Source organism: Bombina bombina, chromosome 1, assembly GCF_027579735.1.
Source record: "Bombina bombina isolate aBomBom1 chromosome 1, aBomBom1.pri, whole genome shotgun sequence".
In the NCBI taxonomy this organism is placed as follows: domain Eukaryota; kingdom Metazoa; phylum Chordata; class Amphibia; order Anura; family Bombinatoridae; genus Bombina; species Bombina bombina.
In genome coordinates, this window is record NC_069499.1 from 1,253,257,946 (window position 1) to 1,253,278,393 (window position 20,448).

The 20,448-nt window shown below is 35.7% G+C and overlaps 1 protein-coding gene across 1 annotated transcript in view; it reads left to right on the plus strand.

Moving 5' to 3' along the window:
- The window catches only part of LOC128648165 (solute carrier family 66 member 2), a 199,920-nt gene that overhangs the window by 137,106 nt on the left and 42,366 nt on the right, over window positions 1-20,448 (plus strand). The window contains exon 4 of the mRNA XM_053700827.1: window positions 6,791-7,007. Coding sequence (XP_053556802.1) covers window positions 6,791-7,007 — 217 coding nt within the window. The remainder of the gene's footprint in view (window positions 1-6,790; window positions 7,008-20,448) is intronic.

Here is a 20,448-nt window from a genome sequence, read left to right on the forward strand (position 1 = left end):
GATCCATGACCTCTGACAGATACCAAACTTTCTGACACTGGGCCCTACATTGCACCACAGAATCCTTAGGTAGTCTTCATATTTCATAATGCCATGCACACAGTCAAGACCAGTGCCTGAAGCAGCAAAGCAACCTTAAAACATCAGTGAACCTCCACTATGTTTGACTGTAGGGACTATTTTCTTTAAAAGCCTCATTTCTTTTTCTGAAAACAGTAGAATGATGGGCTTTACCAAAAAGCTGTAATTTTGTTTAGTATGTTCACAGCGCATTCTCCCAAAAGGATTTTGTCTTCCTCAGGTACGTTTTGGCAAACTCCAATCTGGCTTTTTTATGTTTCTGTGTCAGCAGTAGGGTCCTCCTGGGTCTCCTACCATAGTGTCCCTTTCAATTCAGATGGCGACGTATAGTGCAAGCTGACACATTTGTACCTTATGCCTAAAGGTCAGCTTGCATTTGTCTGGAAGTTGATCAAGGTTCTTTATCCACCAATCGAACAATCCTTGGTTGCAATCTTTGATCAATTTTTCTCTTTCGTCCATGTTCTCGGAGATTAGCTACAGTGTCATGGGCTCTAAACTTCTTGATAAATGTTGTGCACAGTGGACACAGGAACATTAAGATCTCTGGAGATGGACTTGTAGCCTTGAGATTGTCCATGCTTTTCCACAATTTTTGTTCTCAAATCCTCAGACAATACTTTGCTGCTCTTTCTCTTCTCCATGCTCAGTGTGGCACACAGAGGCACACAACAGAATGGTTGAGTACATTTTTCACCATTTACCTGGATGCCGGTGTGATATTGTCAGCACCTGTTATTTGATACAGGTGAAGTTTAATTACAAATTACAGGAGCATCACAAACTTGGAATGCAATGATTTCTTACAATTTTGAGAAGGTGTCAATAAATGTGTCCAGTCCATTTTTGGATGTGTCAGATTTGACTTTTTTTCTCCATTATTTTGTGTCAAACCAATACAAACAAAAGAAATAAACATGAGAATGCTTAAACATTTGTAGTTGCAACAATTTTCTTAGCGAAGTGGAGCATTATCTGAAATGCAGGGGTGCCAATATTTTTGGCCATGAATTTATATATATATATACCCGTTCAGCATTGAGCAAGCAGTGACTGCCAAACAACCAGAACTGCCAGGGAGCCTTTAAACTGTTTGGAGCCTGTACATACCTCATTTTGTTTGAGGGCACTTCCTGTGAGTAGAAACCCTGAAGGGGCTCACCTTGTATATGATTATGTATGTTTTTTAAAAATATAAAATTGATTTGCACTATGTAGGTACTTTTGTGCGCTTTTCTGTTCTTATCTTTGCCTTAGATCTTTTCCTCTATCCGTGGGATAACGGATGTGTTTGTGAATACAGCAGCCAGTACCTACCTAGATCCCCTAACATTGTGTGGGGCCATCACATATCCTTTTTTATAAAACACCAATAAATTACAATATCAAGAACTGTCTAAAATTGTATATACTACATGTGATTGATAGTGAGTATAAGTGCTTGTAAAATCATCATATTATATGTGGTATATTTTTTCATTCATTATTTGTTTGTGAGTTATTCAACTCTTAGAGAGTGCAGTTTTTTAGTATTTAATCACTCACAGGAGTGATTTATACTTAATTTTGTTTATATTTTTTCGAATTTATCTTATTTAAAACAGCAGCACTCTATTTAATTAAAATGACTAACTTCTATTATGGAGATTATTTGACCCTTAAAAGAAATGATTCGAACTCAGATGAGGAAGAAGACATTAGTCCTGAATCAATAGACCCTAGGGAATTATTCCAGAAATTAGAAAAATTAAGTAAACTCCAGATTAATCAACATTATGATAGACGAATTTTGAAAAAATATCTTAGAAAAAATCTAATCCCTAAAGGGTTAAAAATGTCCAAGACAAGACTTGCAGATGTGGAATATCATCTTGAATGGGAACAGGCTCTAACAGATTGTTCCAAAACTTTTATAAACATCTTAATAAAATATAGAGAAATGAAATTGACAAAAATAGTAGAGGAGATCAATAAAATTAGAGGGGATTTGGAACATTTCAAAGATGATGCATTATATGTTGAAATTAATAATGAAACAAAATTAAGAGTTCAAAATTATGAAAAAGAGATTGAATATAGAAAAAATAAAAAATTTTAAGAGAGATTATTTGGAATTTATTGAAGACTCAAATCAAGAAAGAGAACTAGAGATTAATGTGGAAGGGGATAATGAGATAGAGGAAGTATTCCACAAAACAAAAAGTACAAATACACCAGTTAGAAGAGACTTTGTAGAGAGAAAACAAAGTTTTAGACTAAACAATACACAACAGGGTAAAATACATTACAAAAATGGTTATGGATATAACCATCATACACATAACCACAATACACAATCACAGAATTGGCGCAGAAAAAACTCTAATACTCACACCTACAACCCTAGGGGAGCCTATGGGAGTACCAATAGAGATCATAATAGATATGACAACAGGGACCAAAACAGACATATTAATGGTCAGCCTAAAAGCAATCACTCTAAAAACAATAGCCAACAATGGAAAAATAAAAAATAAAACAAACAGATACACATAAGAGAGGACCAAGAAGATCTAACTAGATCTAAGTATTTTGCCGAACCTGATGAGAACAGAGACAGGAGTAGTGGATCAGGGAAAAATAAAGATAATTCTTCTTTTTTAGGAAAATCAGGAAAATTAACAAAACCACCAATAATAGACAAAGGAAGCATACCAATCACCCATTTTTGGGGAAAACAAAAGAGACCCATAGAATCAGACGAGGAAAGCGAGGGGGAAGAATTGTACGAAGTAAAGAGAAGAAAATAAGACTTAAGGAAGAAGGAACTAAAATATTTAATCTATCAGATAAAAAGTTAACAGCAGCAGAATTAAGCTTGTTAAGGAAAGGACTCTCTTTCTCCCCCACGGTTAACCCGGATTATTTTGAATTGTACATAGATTTACATAAATGTGTCCGTAAGTTAACTCTCACACGACACTTTGAAAAAATTAAACTCAAGTCACAAACTAATTCAGACTTAAATTCTGAGGATTGGCAACCCTTACTTAACCTAATCTCCCTGGATCTTGATAACCAAGGGGAGATAAGCAGGGAGACAGGCCTAGACCAACACACTCTCACTATTCTGGAAAGTCTGGAAATGGAAAACCAATGTGACATGAAAATGTCGTTTAAACCTAAGTCAGTGTTTTACCCCCTCCATTCACAGGGGAACCATATTCCAGTTTTCCAGAAATTAGTAGAGAAGGAATTGACAATGCTGTGTGAAAAAAATAAGAACAATATTAAAACACATCAGGATGCTAAACAAAATCTAAACCGATTTGAATTAAAAGCATTAAAAGACCTGTCCAAAGACAATAATATCGTCATTAAGGAAGCGGATAAGGGAGGCAGCATTGTGATTCTAAACAGATCAGATTACCTAGAAGAAGCAGCACGCATTCTGAAAGATGAAAGTACATATAAAAAACTTTTCAGGGATCCAACATTAGAATTTATTGGAATTTTGGCAGAACTTTTAAATAAAGCTAGACGTTTTGGAGCAATAACAACAGATGAAAAAAAAAATTTATATAATGAAAATTGCAGAATAGCAATTTTCTATTATTTACCCAAAGTCCACAAGAGTACAACTAATCCCCCTGGGAGACCGATCATTTCGGGGATAGATTCCCTGACATGTAAATTATCAGAATATGTGGATTCTTTTTTAAAACCCATGGTTCTTACATTAGATTCTTATATTAGAGACACTCTTCAAGTATTAAATATCATGGAAAAAGTTGAATGGAAAAGCAACTACACCTGGTTGACTCTAGATGTCACTTCGTTATATACGAGTATTCCTCATAAAAAGGGAATCGAGAGTATTAATTACTTTTTACAAAAGAATGATAATATACCGGATTCAAAAAAGGGATTTTTATTAGAGGCCATAGAATTCATTTTAACTAAAAATTATTTTTTATTTGACAAAGAATTTTTCTTACAACTTAGTGGTACGGCGATGGGCACTAAATTTGCCCCAAATTATGCCAACCTTTATATGGGGAGTTGGGAGGATGAATACATCTGGAACAACAATCCTCATAAAAACAATATAGTTTTATGGCGACGATTCATAGATGACATTATAGTCATCTGGCAAGGTGAAAATGAAGCACTAGAGTCATTCATAAATTATATAAATATGAACAATTACAATCTTACGTTCACCAACAAAAGTAACAAAACAGAAATTGAATTTCTAGATTTGGTATTACAACACACTGAAAATAGAGTAGTGACATCTCTATATAAAAAACAGACTGATTCTAATAGTTTTCTACATGCGACAAGTTGCCACCACAAGAAATGGGTCAGCAATATCCCATATGGTCAATTCCAAAGGGTAAAAAGGAATTTACCAACCCCCATATATTTGAGAAAGAAGCGAAAGAACTTTCCTTGAAATTTGAGTCCAAAGGCTATTCTTCAAACATTATACAAAAAGGTCTGAACAGAACAAGAGAATTAGACAGGAAATCCTTATTGGAAGGAGGACAGAATAATTATAAATATTCAAAGAAGAATAATAATAATAAAAATACTCTGTTTTTAACTAAATACAGTAATTCGGCCAATAGGATAGAGAAAATCATGCGTAAACACTGGCATGTGCTAAAGGAAGATCCAATTTTAAATAACATTTTAGAAGAGAAACCAAGAGTGATATTTAAGAAAAATAAATCTTTAAAAAATATAGTAGCTCCCAGTACCTTGAATAACATCAAAACAAATAACACTTGGTTAACTGAACGGCATAAAGGATTTTTCAAATGCAAAAGAAAGAACTGCAGTGTCTGTGAATTCACAGACCCCAACAACATATAACACATTAAATCTAACACCAATGACATGAGTTTCCCTATCAAATCGTACATGAATTGCCAATCCAAATATGTAATATATCTTTCAGAATGCTGCTGTGGAAAGCAGTATTTAGGGAGAACGAAACGTACCCTAAAAAGAAGAATAAATGAACACATTAACAATATCACATCAGGAGATGTAGTACATGGGGTTTATGATCATTTCAGGGAGGTCCACAATAGAGATACAACAGGTTTAAAATTTAAAGCAATAGAACAAATAATATTAGATAAAAGGAGGGGTAACAGATTGTTACAATTGCGCAAACGTGAGACCTACTGGATACATACATTAGGTACTTTAGAACCATTTGGTCTCAATAGAGAAGTGGACATCCAAGCCTTTCTAATTTAATAAGCGGTCTATGATGAACAATAAATGAATTCCACAGGTATAATGTGAGAGAATATTAATTTATTTATATATATATTTTTTTTTTTTAGGAAATAAACATCCACTATTCAAATATATAGTCTTTTTATAATACAGGTGTATATATTCTATTGTGTATTGTGTACCCTAATGGTTTTTTTTAAAATGTATGAAGTTTTGTTCATTTACTGATTTTTAAAGGTTTTAATATATTTATAATAAATTTATATTATATTTTATAACATGAAGCAGCATTTATTAATATTATTGCTTCCTTTGTTATTTATTCTCAGATATTTACAATGAACCAAACTACATATTGTTAGGATTAATATAACAAACAGGTTTTACAATGCATAATTTGTTTGATATTAAATGGAATTTTATTAAGTTATCATATTGATTGAGGCTTAACTTAGTCCTTTTCAAAATGATCCTTAATTCTCTTTATCAGCTCATATAAAGTTCCTGTCTTGACGCTGAGGTGGGCGGCTAACAATGAACTCCGATCGTGTATAAATAGGATAAACAGAGTGGGCCTGGATATACCTCTGATGAAGTGGTGATGACACCACGAAACGCGTATGGCCACGCCCACCTTACGTCTCGACACTAGCTGAACAGCCGTTTGAGCAGCTCTGAGGAGCGGTAATTTTAAACTATTTCAGCCGCATTTGCAGCGGTTTTATTGGGACATCTTACACGGAGCCCACGCTGAGTGAGGACATATCAAAGTGTATAATCCCTGCATTAAAGCCGGGGAATTAGGGACACTGGGATACCCGTTCAGCATTGAGCAAGCAGTGACTGCCAAACAACCAGAACTGCCAGGGAGCCTTTAAACTGTTTGGAGCCTGTACATACCTCATTTTGTTTGAGGGCACTTCCTGTGAGTAGAAACCCTGAAGGGGCTCACCTTGTATATGATTATGTATGTTTTTTAAAAATATAAAATTGATTTGCACTATGTAGGTACTTTTGTGCGCTTTTCTGTTCTTATCTTTGCCTTAGATCTTTTCCTCTATCCGTGGGATAACGGATGTGTTTGTGAATACAGCAGCCAGTACCTACCTAGATCCCCTAACATTGTGTGGGGCCATCACATATCCTTTTTTATAAAACACCAATAAATTACAATATCAAGAACTGTCTAAAATTGTATATACTACATGTGATTGATAGTGAGTATAAGTGCTTGTAAAATCATCATATTATATGTGGTATATTTTTTCATTCATTATTTGTTTGTGAGTTATTCAACTCTTAGAGAGCGCAGTTTTTTAATATTTAATCACTCACAGGAGTGATTTATACTTAATTTAGTTTATATATATATATATATATATATATATATATATTATTTTTATTATTAGTTTTTTGACTAGTGTGCATCTTTTTTTGATCTTAGCTAATTTTTTGTTTGTTTCATCCTGAATAGATTTAAGTCTCCAGTATTTTTGGAAGTGGAGTCGATTTGAGGATTATGTACAGTTCTGTTTTGTCTTGGCCACCTCAGGCTTCATTATCACTTATGTTTACCTTGATACCTCTTTTTATGTGGAAGGAATTGGAATGGTGGCCCTTTTAACTGAAGCCATGCTTGGGGTACCTCAGTTTCTGCAGAATTACAAGAACTGCTCTACTCGAGGAATGAGGTACAGTGTTAATATGCTAATTAATTTTGCTGTAAATGATAAAATGAACCATTTCCCTAACTTTATAACATACAAATCCACTTTTTTAAAGTATAATATTTTTCCTTGATTTTTATTGTAATTTTGTAAACAAAGTTTAATGTTAACATGCCAATTAACATTTCAATCTACTTTCTCAAAAAAAGTTGATCTCAGCTAGGTGTTAAGGCATACTGAGTGTTAAAATTGAAAACAGCAAGTCTCAGTTGATTTGATATTGCCTTAATATACTATGTACTTCTTTAGATCTTCTTATTGATCAGTGAAGTATTTATTATTTATTTTCTATTTGTAGTGATATGATAATATTTCTAAGAATGTAACTAACCAGATGTTTATACATAGGTAGTGCTTCCCCCACGCTATGTTGCCTCTTAAGCCAAACCTCTTGACTTTCTGTCCAGCATAAAACCTTTAATGCTATGGCTGGAGGTTGGTAGACAAACCATGCCCAGCACATGAAAAACATAAGGCATATCTAGATTTTACTGGCCATTGTAAATGGTCCAGCAAAAAAGCTTGCGTTACAGCCTATACCTACACAATCTATACCGCCATCTGAGAGCAGTAGTTATGAGTTTTGCGCAACACAAATGTTTCACAAAACACATAACTAAACTGTAACAAAATACACTAATACCCATAAACTACCTATTAACCCCTAAACTGCTAAGTGCCTCCTGGACTCTTAGAAGTCGTCCAGATTACTCTCTCTCTCGCAATTCCAGATCAGCTGTGCTTCAGCAAAAAGTGGATATGATGTTCCAGTGATTCTCAACACTACTGTTCTTCTATGCGATGCAATGCATGAAGGTGTGCTAATAAATAAATAAATTTAATCTGTTAAACGTATATTGTAGGCAGGTATATCCAAACCAATTGAACAGACATTAACGGATAAGGTAGGGCTTTAGATGCACAGCGATCTAACTATGATCGTCAATTTAAAAAATATTATGCGATGAGTCTAGACGATTATTTTAGTACACGACATATAGCAATTTAGCTTTGTATATTACCAATATCCTTTACGATTGTATCCTGGTATTAACTTATCGTCTAGATTACATCGGGAGGTTTGTACAAATCCTCCAAGTTCCATTGGGAGGCTATAAGCCAATAGAAATTAATAGAGTGTGGCACACCTTCACGCATGCGCTTTTCAAAGCAGTAGACGCCGACTTCAGTGTTTAAAAATCGTGGAAAATCATTTGCATATCATACACCTGATGAAACGGTCGTGCCTGACCGAGAAACGTTGTGTTTTAAAATAAAGTCTTTTATATTTTATAAGACTTTTATCCATGATTATTTTTACACACATTGGAGTTACCATTTCACCTACGGAGGGTGAAATATTTCTGTGACATTTGTTTTGTTACACCGGGACCCGTGAAGGGGTACATCTGTACGTTCCAGTCAAATACAGAGTTCTGTTTTGCTGCAAACAAGTGAACCAGTAGTGTTGAGAATCACTGGAACATCATATCCACTTTTTGCTGAAGCACAGCTGATCTGGAATTGCGAGAGAGAGAGTTATCTGGATGACTTCTAAGAGTCCAGGAGGCACTTCTCAAGTGTTGTTGATCCTGTAAGTAGAACAATACTTGCGCTGACGGAGTTCATTTGCTATTGATTGTGCACTATGGTGGCGTCTTCTTCTTTGTTTTTATAATTAGTGGAGATTTATATACAGCAGAATTTTATAGGATATCACTTCTATGACTCTGTTAACATAGCCATGATAAGTGTATTAGCTACGATAAGTAACAGGCAGTGAATTAGAAATTCTAGAGTAACTCTGTCTCTTAGTGTTGCATTTCTACCATTATTTCTCTCCTGGCCATTACTAGCGGCTGTAAGGATATGATCATAATCTGGAGCACAATACTGCTATGATTTAGCGATAATAAAGTACACCTTGGGTTAATTTACCAGTATTGTCTCTTTCAGTATAAAATAGTGCTCCCTGTTGCCTTATATCCCTCATCTTTGGATATTATTAATTTTGAATGCTATGTATAATTCTACATTCCAGATTTAGGATTGACTTGTAATATTAGCTTAGTACTATAGCTTGCCTTATACTGGTTATATCTTTCCCGATATTCCAGCCATCGGGCTCCTGGTCATAATAGTCCTACCCACAGTCACAACCACTATTTATTAACATATTACTGTTTATGCAGTATTATAAACTTTGGTGTTAACTAGGGTTGATCCGATACCATTTTTTTAAGACTGAGTACAAGTACAGATTTTATTTTTCCATTTTTTACTGATACCAATAACTGATACTTTTTTATGCCATGACAGTTTACCAAGTTCAATACAATTTAATGCATTTGGATTGCTTCTTTATAATTATGAACTTTATCTTAAAGGATTTTTTGAAATAATAAAACAAAGTCCACAGAACATGTTTATAAATAAAAATATTACAATAACATATATTTATAATAACAACAATAAATAACAGCTGCAGCAGCTGGGGCTGGAAAGCTACAATTTGAAGGGGTGATTATTGGATGCAAGTGGGTTGTAGGGTGCCTATATAACTCATCAATCTGACATTTATACTTAATACAAAGTAATATAATTTAATTCTAAAAATAATATTGTGGAAGGAGTATCCCAATAATCTTCTTTGCGGAAAAATGGGGCATTTGCAGTCTACTGACTCAACAGAAAATAGGGCTTGTCTTAATATTTTTACAGGGCTGCTTTTTATTCTCAGCCCAGCCCTGGCTAAGGATGTTCCTCAGAGTACAGTATGTTTTGAGCATAATTGTGCAAGATGAGAACTAGCAGTATAACAGGCAATATAGCAATTAGAATAATTTTTTAAAAGTTAGTGGCAAGTTATTATTAAGGAACAGAAGCATCTCTGCATGTTCAGCTATAAGTCTGTTTCTGCTTTCAGTAAAGACGTTTGACACTTATCTGAACAGTCTTTCACTTTTCACACTACTGCATGGGTCAGAAAGATATTTTTGGGCCATTAAATCTCAGTTTATTAACTGCCCAGTACTTCAGGGGTTTGTCTGAATGAGATACAGTGGTCTATGCCAGATAGGCTTCCAGCTGAAAAGTAGCAGCTTTTGGAGCACTGCTCTGGTGTACAATAATACAAATAACAGCAATTTGTATTGGCAGAACAGAAGTGAACAATTTTTAGTTACCTGTCCACTCCAGCTTAAAATGAAAAGGGAACATGCAGTCTGAAAAACGCCACAAGATGGTGTATGGGTAGGAATTGGAGGTATTGGTTTAACTATCAGTGCATTTGTACGAGTACAAGTACTCATGCAAATACTTGGTATCGGCACCGATACCAATACTAGTATCGGTATTGGTGCAACCCTAGTGTAAACAATTGAGGTTATTTTTGCTCATAATCTATTCCCTCGTTTATTACATTGAGGGTGATAGTCACTTAGGATTAAACTCTCAGTTTTATTACACCTTAACTGTTTCTGATATGCTATGATGTACCATATGACTCATCAGTAATATACATTTTTGGTTATCAGTTGTCCTTCAAGTTTATTGTTGCTGACATTGATACGGACCTCCTGAGACCCACTTATATCCTCTATACTAATGCATGTCATTCTATCAGTTTATTATACACTGTCAGAAAAAAAGGTACGGTTGGCGTCCGTTTGTGAACACTTAGGGTACAACTGCTGTGGTTGTACACTCAATGGATCATAATTACACCTTAAGGAGCTAATATGTACCATTTAGCGGTAAATAAGGTACAAAATATGTTTCCAACTGTCAAAGGGTCCATGTCTGTACCATTTAATCCCCCCAAAAAGGTACAATCACTTGTGTGACTAAGAGGTTGAGGGGGATGGGTGCTTCAAGGCTTCTAAACCCTGCAAGTCCATATCATTTGTACAGCTCAATTATTCATATTCACATAACTGGCAGTCACCCAAAATGAATGCAACATACATGTTGTACAGCAAAATAATTATGTTCAATTGTTGTTGATAATATGCAAGAAGTGAGCAAAGCAAAAAAATACTTAAAGAGACATTCTACACCAGAATTGTTATTGTTTAAAAAGATGGATAATCCCTTTATTACCCATTCCCCAGTTTTGCATAATCAACACAGTTCTATTAATATACTTTATATCTCTGTGATTACCTTGTATCTAATCCTCTGCAGAATGCCCCCTTATCTCAGTGCTTTTGATAGGCATGCAGTTTAGCCAATCAGTGCAGACTCCTAAATAACTACATGGGAGTGAGCATATTGTTATCTATATGACACACATGAACTAGTACTGTCTAACTGTGAAAAACTTTCAAAATTCTCTGAGCTAAGAGGCAGTTTTCAATGGTTTAGAAATCAGTTTGAGCCTAGCTAGGTTTAGATTTTCAAAAATACCACCAAGGGAACAAAGCATATTTAGTGATAAAAGTCAATTTACATTTTCATGCCCTATCTGAATCATGAAAGTTTAATTTTGACTAGACTGTCCCTTTAATAACCTATATATTCAATGATACTGTGTTGCTGGTTCTAAATAGCAAACAAGCACTTAACATTTTAATGTTTATATTTAGAGCATCAATATGTTAACTCTTAAACATAAAGCAAATTTATTAACTAAAAGTACAAAGAAAAAAATTGTTTTAAACTCTATAAAATAAACAAGAGCTGTTTAAGAACCAGTTTTTTTAAAAAATAAAATAAAATTGTAACCGTTCCCCAGTCACATACTTGGACATTGTGTGACATGCCATAGCGCCATCTGTTGGTTGAAAGTTCCTTGACATGTGTAACACAGCTCCATCTAATGGTAGCAGGTTCATCACCAAAGTGTGTACTAGGAAAATAGACTCATTTGCATATATTTTGCATAGAGTGACAATTCAATGTATGGCTGTGATTTTTATCGTTTATCCCTCCCCCGAATCCCCCTTCTTTTTGTTAGAGTTATATTTTATTTTTACGTTGTTTTCTATATATTTATGTTTTATGTGGCATGTCACCCTAAATTAAATGGGGTGTTTTTAGAGTCTAGTACAGAGTGATATAAAACACATTGAATAGTTCTTTTTGGAACTGGTTGTTTAGCCTGGCTGTTTCAGGTGGTTCTGTAGCAGTCTTTGGAATTGCTACAGTTAAGTATACAAACTTTTTATTAAAGCTGCAGTGTAGCTATTGTAATACTTCCTGAAAAAGTATGCATATTTGAATGTTATATGCTAAATTTAATGAAACAGTGTTTGTACTATGCTGTGTTGAGTACAAATTTACCATCATGAGGTACAAAGGGCTTGTCACTGGGGCAGTACCCTTAAAAGGCCAGATTTGCACCATTTTTTATGGGTACAATATGGTACCATATGACTGAGGTCCAATCTAGTCACCAAAGGTACATATTTGCCTTTGAAAGGTACAATCTGCAAGGGTACCAATTTGTACCCATTTTAAAGGGTACAGCAGGTGTACCTTTGAGGGTACTGCCCCAGTGACAAGCTGTTGTACCCCTAAAGGTACAATTTTTGCACATTTTTTCTGACAGTGTAATTACTCACTTATTCTGACTAGTTTTGACAATCCAGCTGAGCTGCATACATTTGTTTTGTGTTTTTAATGGGTACATTTTTTAAATTTTATATATTAAAAGTTAATTTTAATTACCTTCTTATCCTTTTCTTACACTTCACACATGAAGACTATTTCTTATTGATCATAATGAGTTAATGAGTGCTAGTAATGTACACGCTTTTCTTAGTGTGACTCTCACACTACAATCCCTACAGCACCTCTCCCCTTAGGAATATTTTACCCATAAGAGTACTACATAATACTCGCTAGGAGTGTCATTATTTTTAGCATCTAATCTAAACATTGGCACTTGTCTGTTCTCTTTTGGGAAACATTTGAAAATGTTTATAGCCCATTGCAGGACTGAGGATCTATGTACCCGGACTGACTGTCTATCTCCTAGATTATGAGTTTTGCATTAGGAGGGGTGCGGTGCTAACGAGCAGTTTATGCTCACCGCTCACCTACAGCCAACGCTGGTATTACTGGGTTTTTTAAACCCGGCGTTAGCCGCAAAAAGGTGAGCATAGAGCAAAATGTAGCTCCACATCTCACCTCAATACCAGCGCTGCTTAAGTCAGCGTGAGCTGGCAAAACATGCTAATGCACGATTTCCCCCTAGGAATCAATGGGGCAGAGCAGAAAAAAAAACCTAACACCTGCAAACAAGCAGTGTTCAGCTCCTAACGCAGCCCCGTTTTTTCCTATGGGTAAACATATTTTATGTCTACACCTAACACCCTAACATGAACCCCGAGTCTAAAGACCCCTAATATTTCACTTATTAACCCCTAATCTACCATCCCTGCTATCACTGATACCTGCATTATATTATTAACCCCTAATCTGCCGCTCCGGACACCGCCGCCACCTACATTATACTTATGAACCCCTAATCTGCCACCCCCAACATCGCTGACACCTACATTATATTTATTAACCCCTAATCTGCCCCCAACGTCGCCGCCACTATAATAAATATATTAACCCCTAAACCTAAGTCTAACCCTAACCCTAACACCCCCCTAACTTAAATATAATTTTAAATACATCTAAATAAAATTAATACAATTAAAAACTAAATACTTACCTATAAAATAAACCCTAAGCTAGCTACAATATAACTAATAGTTACATTGTAGCTAGCTTAGGGTTTATTTTTATTTTACAGGCAACTCTGTATTTATTTTAACTAGGTACAATAGTTATTCAATAGTTATTAACTATTTAATAACTACCTAGTTGAAATAAAGACAACTTTACCTGTAAAATAACCCCTAACCTAAGTTACAATTACACCTAACACTACACTATCATTAAATTAATTACCTAAACTAACTACAATTAAATACAATTAAATTAAATAAACTAAAGAACGGAAAAAAACCCCCACTAAATTACAAAAAATAATAAAATAATTAATTTTTTAAAAACTAATTACACCTAATCTAATCCCCCTGATAAAATAAAAAAGCCCCCCAAAATAATAAAAAGCCCTACCCTATACTAAATTACAAATAGCCCTTAAAAGGGCCTTTTGCGAGGCATTGCCCCAAAGTAATAAGCTCTTTTACCTTTAAGAAAAAATACAATACCCCCCCAACATTTAAACCCACCACCCACACACCCAACCCTACTCTAAAACCCACCCAATACACCCTTAATAAAACTTAACACTAACCCGTTGAAGATCACCCTACCTTGAGAAGTCTTCACCCATTAATTAAGGTAGAAAAAATCCTATTGGCTGATGCAATCAGCCAATAGGATTGAAGTTCAATCCTATTGGCTGATCCAATCAGCCAATAAGATTGAGCTGGCATTCTATTGGCTGATTGGATCAGCCAATAGAATGCAAGCTCAATCCTTTTGGCTGATTGCATCAGCCAATAGGATTTTTTCTACCTTAATTCCGATTGGCTGATAGAATTCTATCAGCCAATCGGAATTCAAGGGATGCCATCTTGGATGACGAAATTTAAAGGAACCTTAATTCTTCAGTTGGACTTCATTTGAAGAGGATGCTCTGCGTCGGATGTCTTGAAGATGGAGACGCTCCGCGCCGGGTGGATGAAGATAGAAGATGCCATCTGGATGAAGACTTCTGCCCGTCTGAAGGACCACTTCGCCCAGCTTCGTTGAGGACTTCGGCCCGGTTGGGTGTAGACTTCTCAAGGTAGAGTGATCTTCAAGGGATTAGTGTTAGGTTTTATTAAGGGGGTATTGGGAGGGTTTTAGAGTAGGGTTGGGTTTGTGGGTGGTGGGTTTTAATGTTGGGGGGTATTGTACTTTTTTTACAGGTAAAAGAGCTGATTACTTTGGGGCAATGCCCCGCAAAAGGCCCTTTTAAGGGCTATTTGTAATTTAGTATAGGGAAGGGCTTTTCATTATTTTGGGGGGCTTTTTAATTTTATTAGGGGGATTAGATTAGGTGTAATTAGTTTAAAAAACTTGTAATTATTTTATTATTTTCTGTAATGTAGTGTTTGTTTTGTTTAATACTTTAGATAATTTTTTAAAATTGTATTTAATTGTATTTAGTTTAGGGAATTTATTTAATTATAGTGTAGTGTAAGGATTTATTTTACAGGTAAATTTGTCTTTATTTTAACTAGGTAGTTATTAAATAGTTAATAACTATTTAATAACTATTGTACCTAGTTAAAATAACTACAAAGTTGCCTGTAAAGTAAAAATAAACCCTAAGCAAGCTACAATGTAACTATTAGTAAATTGTAGCTATCTTAGGGTTTATTTTATCGGTATTTAGTTTTAAATAGGAATTATTTAGTTAATTGTAGTTATTTTATTTAGATTTATTTAAATTATATTTAAGTTAGGGGGGGTTAGGGTTAGACTTAAGTTTAGGGGTTAATAACTTTATTATACTGGCGGTGACGTTGTGGGCGGCAGATTAGGGGTTAATAAATGTAGTTAGGTTGCTGCGACATTGGGGGGCTGAAGATTAGGGGTTAATAAATATAATGTAGGGTTCGGCGATGTTGGGGGCAGCAGATTATGGGTTAATAATATTATGCATGTGTCGGCGATGTCGGGGCAGCGGATTAGGGGTTAGTAAGTATAATATTAGGGGTGTTTAGACTCGGGGTTCATGTTAGGGTGTTAGGTGTAGACATAAAAAGTATTTCCCCATAGGAATCAATGGGGCTGCGTTAAGAGCTGAATGCTGCTTTTTTGCATGTGTTAGGTTTTTTTTCATCCGGCTCTCTCCCATTGATTCCTATGGGGAAATCGTGCACGAGCACGTTTTGCGAGCTCACCGCTACTGTAAGCAGCATTGGTATTGAGGTGAGATGTGGAGCAAAATTTTGCTCTTTGCTCATTTTTCTGTGGCTATGCCGGGTTTGTAAAAACCCGTAATACCAGCATTGTCTGTAGGTGAGCGGTGAGGGAAAACTGCTCGTTAGCACCACACCCCTGTTACCGCAAAACTCGTAATCTAGGTGTATATAAATAAAAACAAACTGTGTATATTATTCAAAATGATGAAACAAAAGATAGTGGACCAATTGTTCTTGGACAATTATAATGGGTTTTAGGAGCTGAAACCTGGGCCGTTACTTATGCAACAAGCAGCTGGTGATAGAGACTTTAGTTAGTCAATTCTGTTTGGTGCTGCAGTATATATGGTGCTGCAGTGTATATTATTATTAAAAGTAGACCCACAGGATACAAATAGAAATACTTTAAAAAAAATTGGAGATACATGAAATGCAAATATCAACATGGAAACCTGGGATACATATGCTTGTATGTTCAAAATAGAAAACCACCAACTAATTAAAGTGAGTATAGCAGAAATTCAAACTTACAGGAACAAACCTCAATCTTATGAGGTAAGGTGTTTGCACAGCACAAATTCACTTTTGTAGAAATCTGCTTCCCTCTTGGAGCGTGGAGAGATCTTCAAAGTACTGACAGCAGTCAGTATTCCCTTTGCCTCTTTATGCTTGTTTCTTCTCGGAGTATGGTAAATCCCTCCAGCAGCAAATATGTAAAAAAAGAAGCCTCAAATAGTGTGATACTGTTTACAAATATGAGACACTTTGTTTCACAAAAACATTTACACTCAACAAATGCCTGCTTACATTAAATAACCTCAACAATATGAGGAATTTAAAAGTACAGATGATGATCACTCTCTGTACACACCGTACTTATTTTTCACCCTTAGGCAAAAGAAACACATTCCTCAGTAGCAGGAATAAACAACATCTGGTATCTGGATAAAGTCCGTTCTTCTTGATTTGTCTATATATATATATATATATATATATATATATATATATATATATATATATATACATTGAGTGGTACTTTGCTTATCGTACCACACAACGTATATATACATCTGAGCTTCAGGCATCTGTCCGCATATGGAACCGGAGCGCGATCTGTGCTCTGGTTCCAAATGAGGGCACATGCCAGATTGTTGCAGACGGTGACACTGTGTTAAAGACATCAATTAGATTATTCTGACATGATCTTCCAGCAGTGAAATCATGCTGTCTTCTAAATTGTTTGTCTGAAGGTAAGACACAAGTCTTTCCTTTTAAAGAGTTTCCATTAATTGTCCTGCAATTGAAGCAATTGAGGTAAAATTGACTGGCCTATTGTTAGCAGAATCTTCCCTAGTATCCTGATTACATTAGCAATTTTCCAGTCTTAGGCAACAACTCCTGTTAACAGTGACTGATTAAATAAATCAACTAATGGGGTAGCTATCTCAATCAATGTTCTCTTAGAACCCTTGGATGAATATTGTTTGGACCTATAGAATTTTTACTTTTATTTTTTTAAAAAGCCCCTGAAACCTCTTCATCTGCCCTCAGGCACCTTCCAATATCTTGTTGAAAGCCTTCCCAGGAGAGTGGCAGCTGTTATAGCCACAATGGGAGGTCAACTCCATATTAATGCCCATAGTTTTAGAATGGGTGTGGTGGTCAGGTGTTTACATACTTTTGGCCATATAGTGAATATATATCAGCTCAGGGGCAGTCATTTTTTTTAACATTCACTTAGATATTGAAAATATTTGTTACTTTTGTTTTCATATGCATGATAGCATTTTTTTTTTACAGTTTACTGTACTGGCTACTCACATGTACTGTATGCTGTATTACAGTGCTGATCCATTTTCAGCTAAAAAGTCTCTGGAACAACTTTTGCTATAGTAGTCACGTGATCACGAAACACTATTGTGAATCGGTAAAAAATGCAGGAATGCACAATTTGGATAGTGGAGCAATATTTCTGACATGTGTTCATGTAAACGACAAAGGTTTTGAGTTAGCCATTGTAAATATGCAAAGCCGGATTAGCCTACCAGGATACCAGAAGATTTCCCAGTGGGCCACATAAGCTGGGCCTGGCCTTCTTCTATTTAAGAGGTTGGCACTGCTGGTGAGAGGAAGCAGCTGTATCACCTCTTCTGTACTCCTCTGAGCTGTACCTATAAAGATCAGAAAATACTTTCTTGTAAGTTTTATCTCCTAGACCATTTTAGAAGCCCTTCTTTATATATTACTAGTGTCTAGTCAAGTGACACTGTGAGACAGAGTGACACACTGTTTTGAGTGTCTTATCCAGATCAAACTATGGATAATAATTTTCACATGGATGAAATTGGGTTTTAAAGTGTCAACAATCTGGCAATTTTTTTATTACAAACTAATATAATTGAATTCTGAAAATATATTGAGGGAAGGAGTATCCCAATAAACCTCTTGAGAAAAGTGGCATGTGTGCATTCTACTGACTCATTGGAAAGTAGGGCTGGTATTCAAATTTTTCTAGGGCTTACAGTGAGGGAAAAAATATTTGATCTCCTACTGATTTTGTTCGTTTGTCCACTGACAAAGAAATTATCAGTATATAATTTTAATAGTAGGTTTATTTGAATAGTGAGAGACAGAATAACAACAACAAAATCCAGAAAAACACATTTAAAAAAAGTTATAAATAAATTTGCATTTTATTGACTGAAATAAGTATTTGACACCTTTGCAAAACATGACTTAGTACTTGGTGGCAAAACCATTTTTAGCAGTCACAGAGGTCAGACATTTCTTGTAGTTGGCCACCAGGTTTGCACACATCTCAGGAGGAATTTTGTCCCACTCCTCTTTGCAGATCCTCGAAAGTCATTAAGGTTTCGAGGCTGTTTGGCAACTCGAACATTCAGCTCCCTCTACAGATTTTCTATGGGATTAAGGTCTGGAGACTGGATAGGCCACTCCAGGACCTTAATGTGCTTCTTCTTGAGCCACTCTTTTGTTGCCTTGGCCGTGTGTTTTGGGTCATTGCCATTGCTGGAATACCCATCCACAACCTATTGTCAATGCCCTGGCTGAGGGAAGAAGGTTCTCACCCAATATTTTACGGTACATGGCCCCATCCATCTTCCCTTTGATGCAGTGAAGTTGTCCTGTCCCCTTAGCAGAAAAACAGCCCAAAGCATAATGTTTCCACCTCAATGTTTGACTGTGGGGATGGTGTTCTTGGGGTCATAGGCAGCATTCCTCCTCCTCCAAACACGGCGAGTTGAGTTGATGCCAAATAGCTCGATTTTGGTCTCATCTGACCACAACACTTTCACCCAGTTCTCCTCTGAATCATTCAGATGTTCATTGGCAAACTTCAGACGGGCCTGTACATGTGCTTTCTTGAGCAGGGGTACCTTGCAGGCACTGCAGGATTTCAGTCCTTCACAGCGTAGTGTGTTACCAATTGTTTTCTTGGTGACTATGGTCCCAACTGCCTTGAGATCATTGACAAGATCCTCCTGTGTAGTTCTGGACTGATTCCTCACTGTTCTCATGATCAGTGAAACTCCACTAGGTAAGATCTTGCATGGAGACCCAGACCAAGGGAGATTGACAATTATTTTGTGTTTCTTTCATTTGTGAAAAATCGGATCAACTGTTGTCACCTTTTACCAAGCTGCTTGGTGATGGTCTTGTAGCCCATTCCAGCCTTGTGTAGGTCTACAATCTTGTCCCTGACATCCTTGGACAGCTCTTTGGTCTTGGCCATGGTGGAGAGTTTGGAATCTGATTGATTGATCGCTTCTGTGGACAGGTGTCTTTTATACAGGTAACAAACTGAGATTAGGGGCACTTCCTTTAAAAGAGTTCTCCTAATCTCAGCTCGTTACCTGTATAAAAGACATCTGGGAGCCAGAAATCTTGCTGATTGATAGGGGATCAAATACTTATTTCACTCATTAAAATGCAAATCAATTTATAAGTTTTTTTAAATGCATTTTTCTGGATTTTTTGTTATTATTCTGTCTCACTGTTCAAATAAACCTACCATTACAATTATAGACTAATCATTTCTTTGTCAGTGAGCAAACGTACAAAATCAGTAGGGGATCAAATATTTTTCCCCTCACTGTATTCCCAATCCGGCCCTGTTTATATGTAATAAATAAATTTATATTTTCTATAAATAGAATTTTCAGTTTACTTTAAAGACACACATCGAAAACAGATGCACATCAGTTGAATGTATGCAAATGTGTAATTCTATAGATAGTTTACATAATACAAAGGGTTATTACTACCCATGCTTATAGATAAGAAAAGTATCACATTGTATTGATATATATGAAGCTCTATGTATGGATTCTGTGTAAGTCTAAAATTACAAGCTGGGAATGTTTTGTTAAAGAGACAGTTTACTCAAAATATTTCTTCCCTTTAATTTGTTCCCAATTATCAACTTTACTTACTGGAGTGTATTAAATTGTTTACAAATATGTCCTTTACCCATATATTGGCAATTGAATTAGTTGATTTAGCCT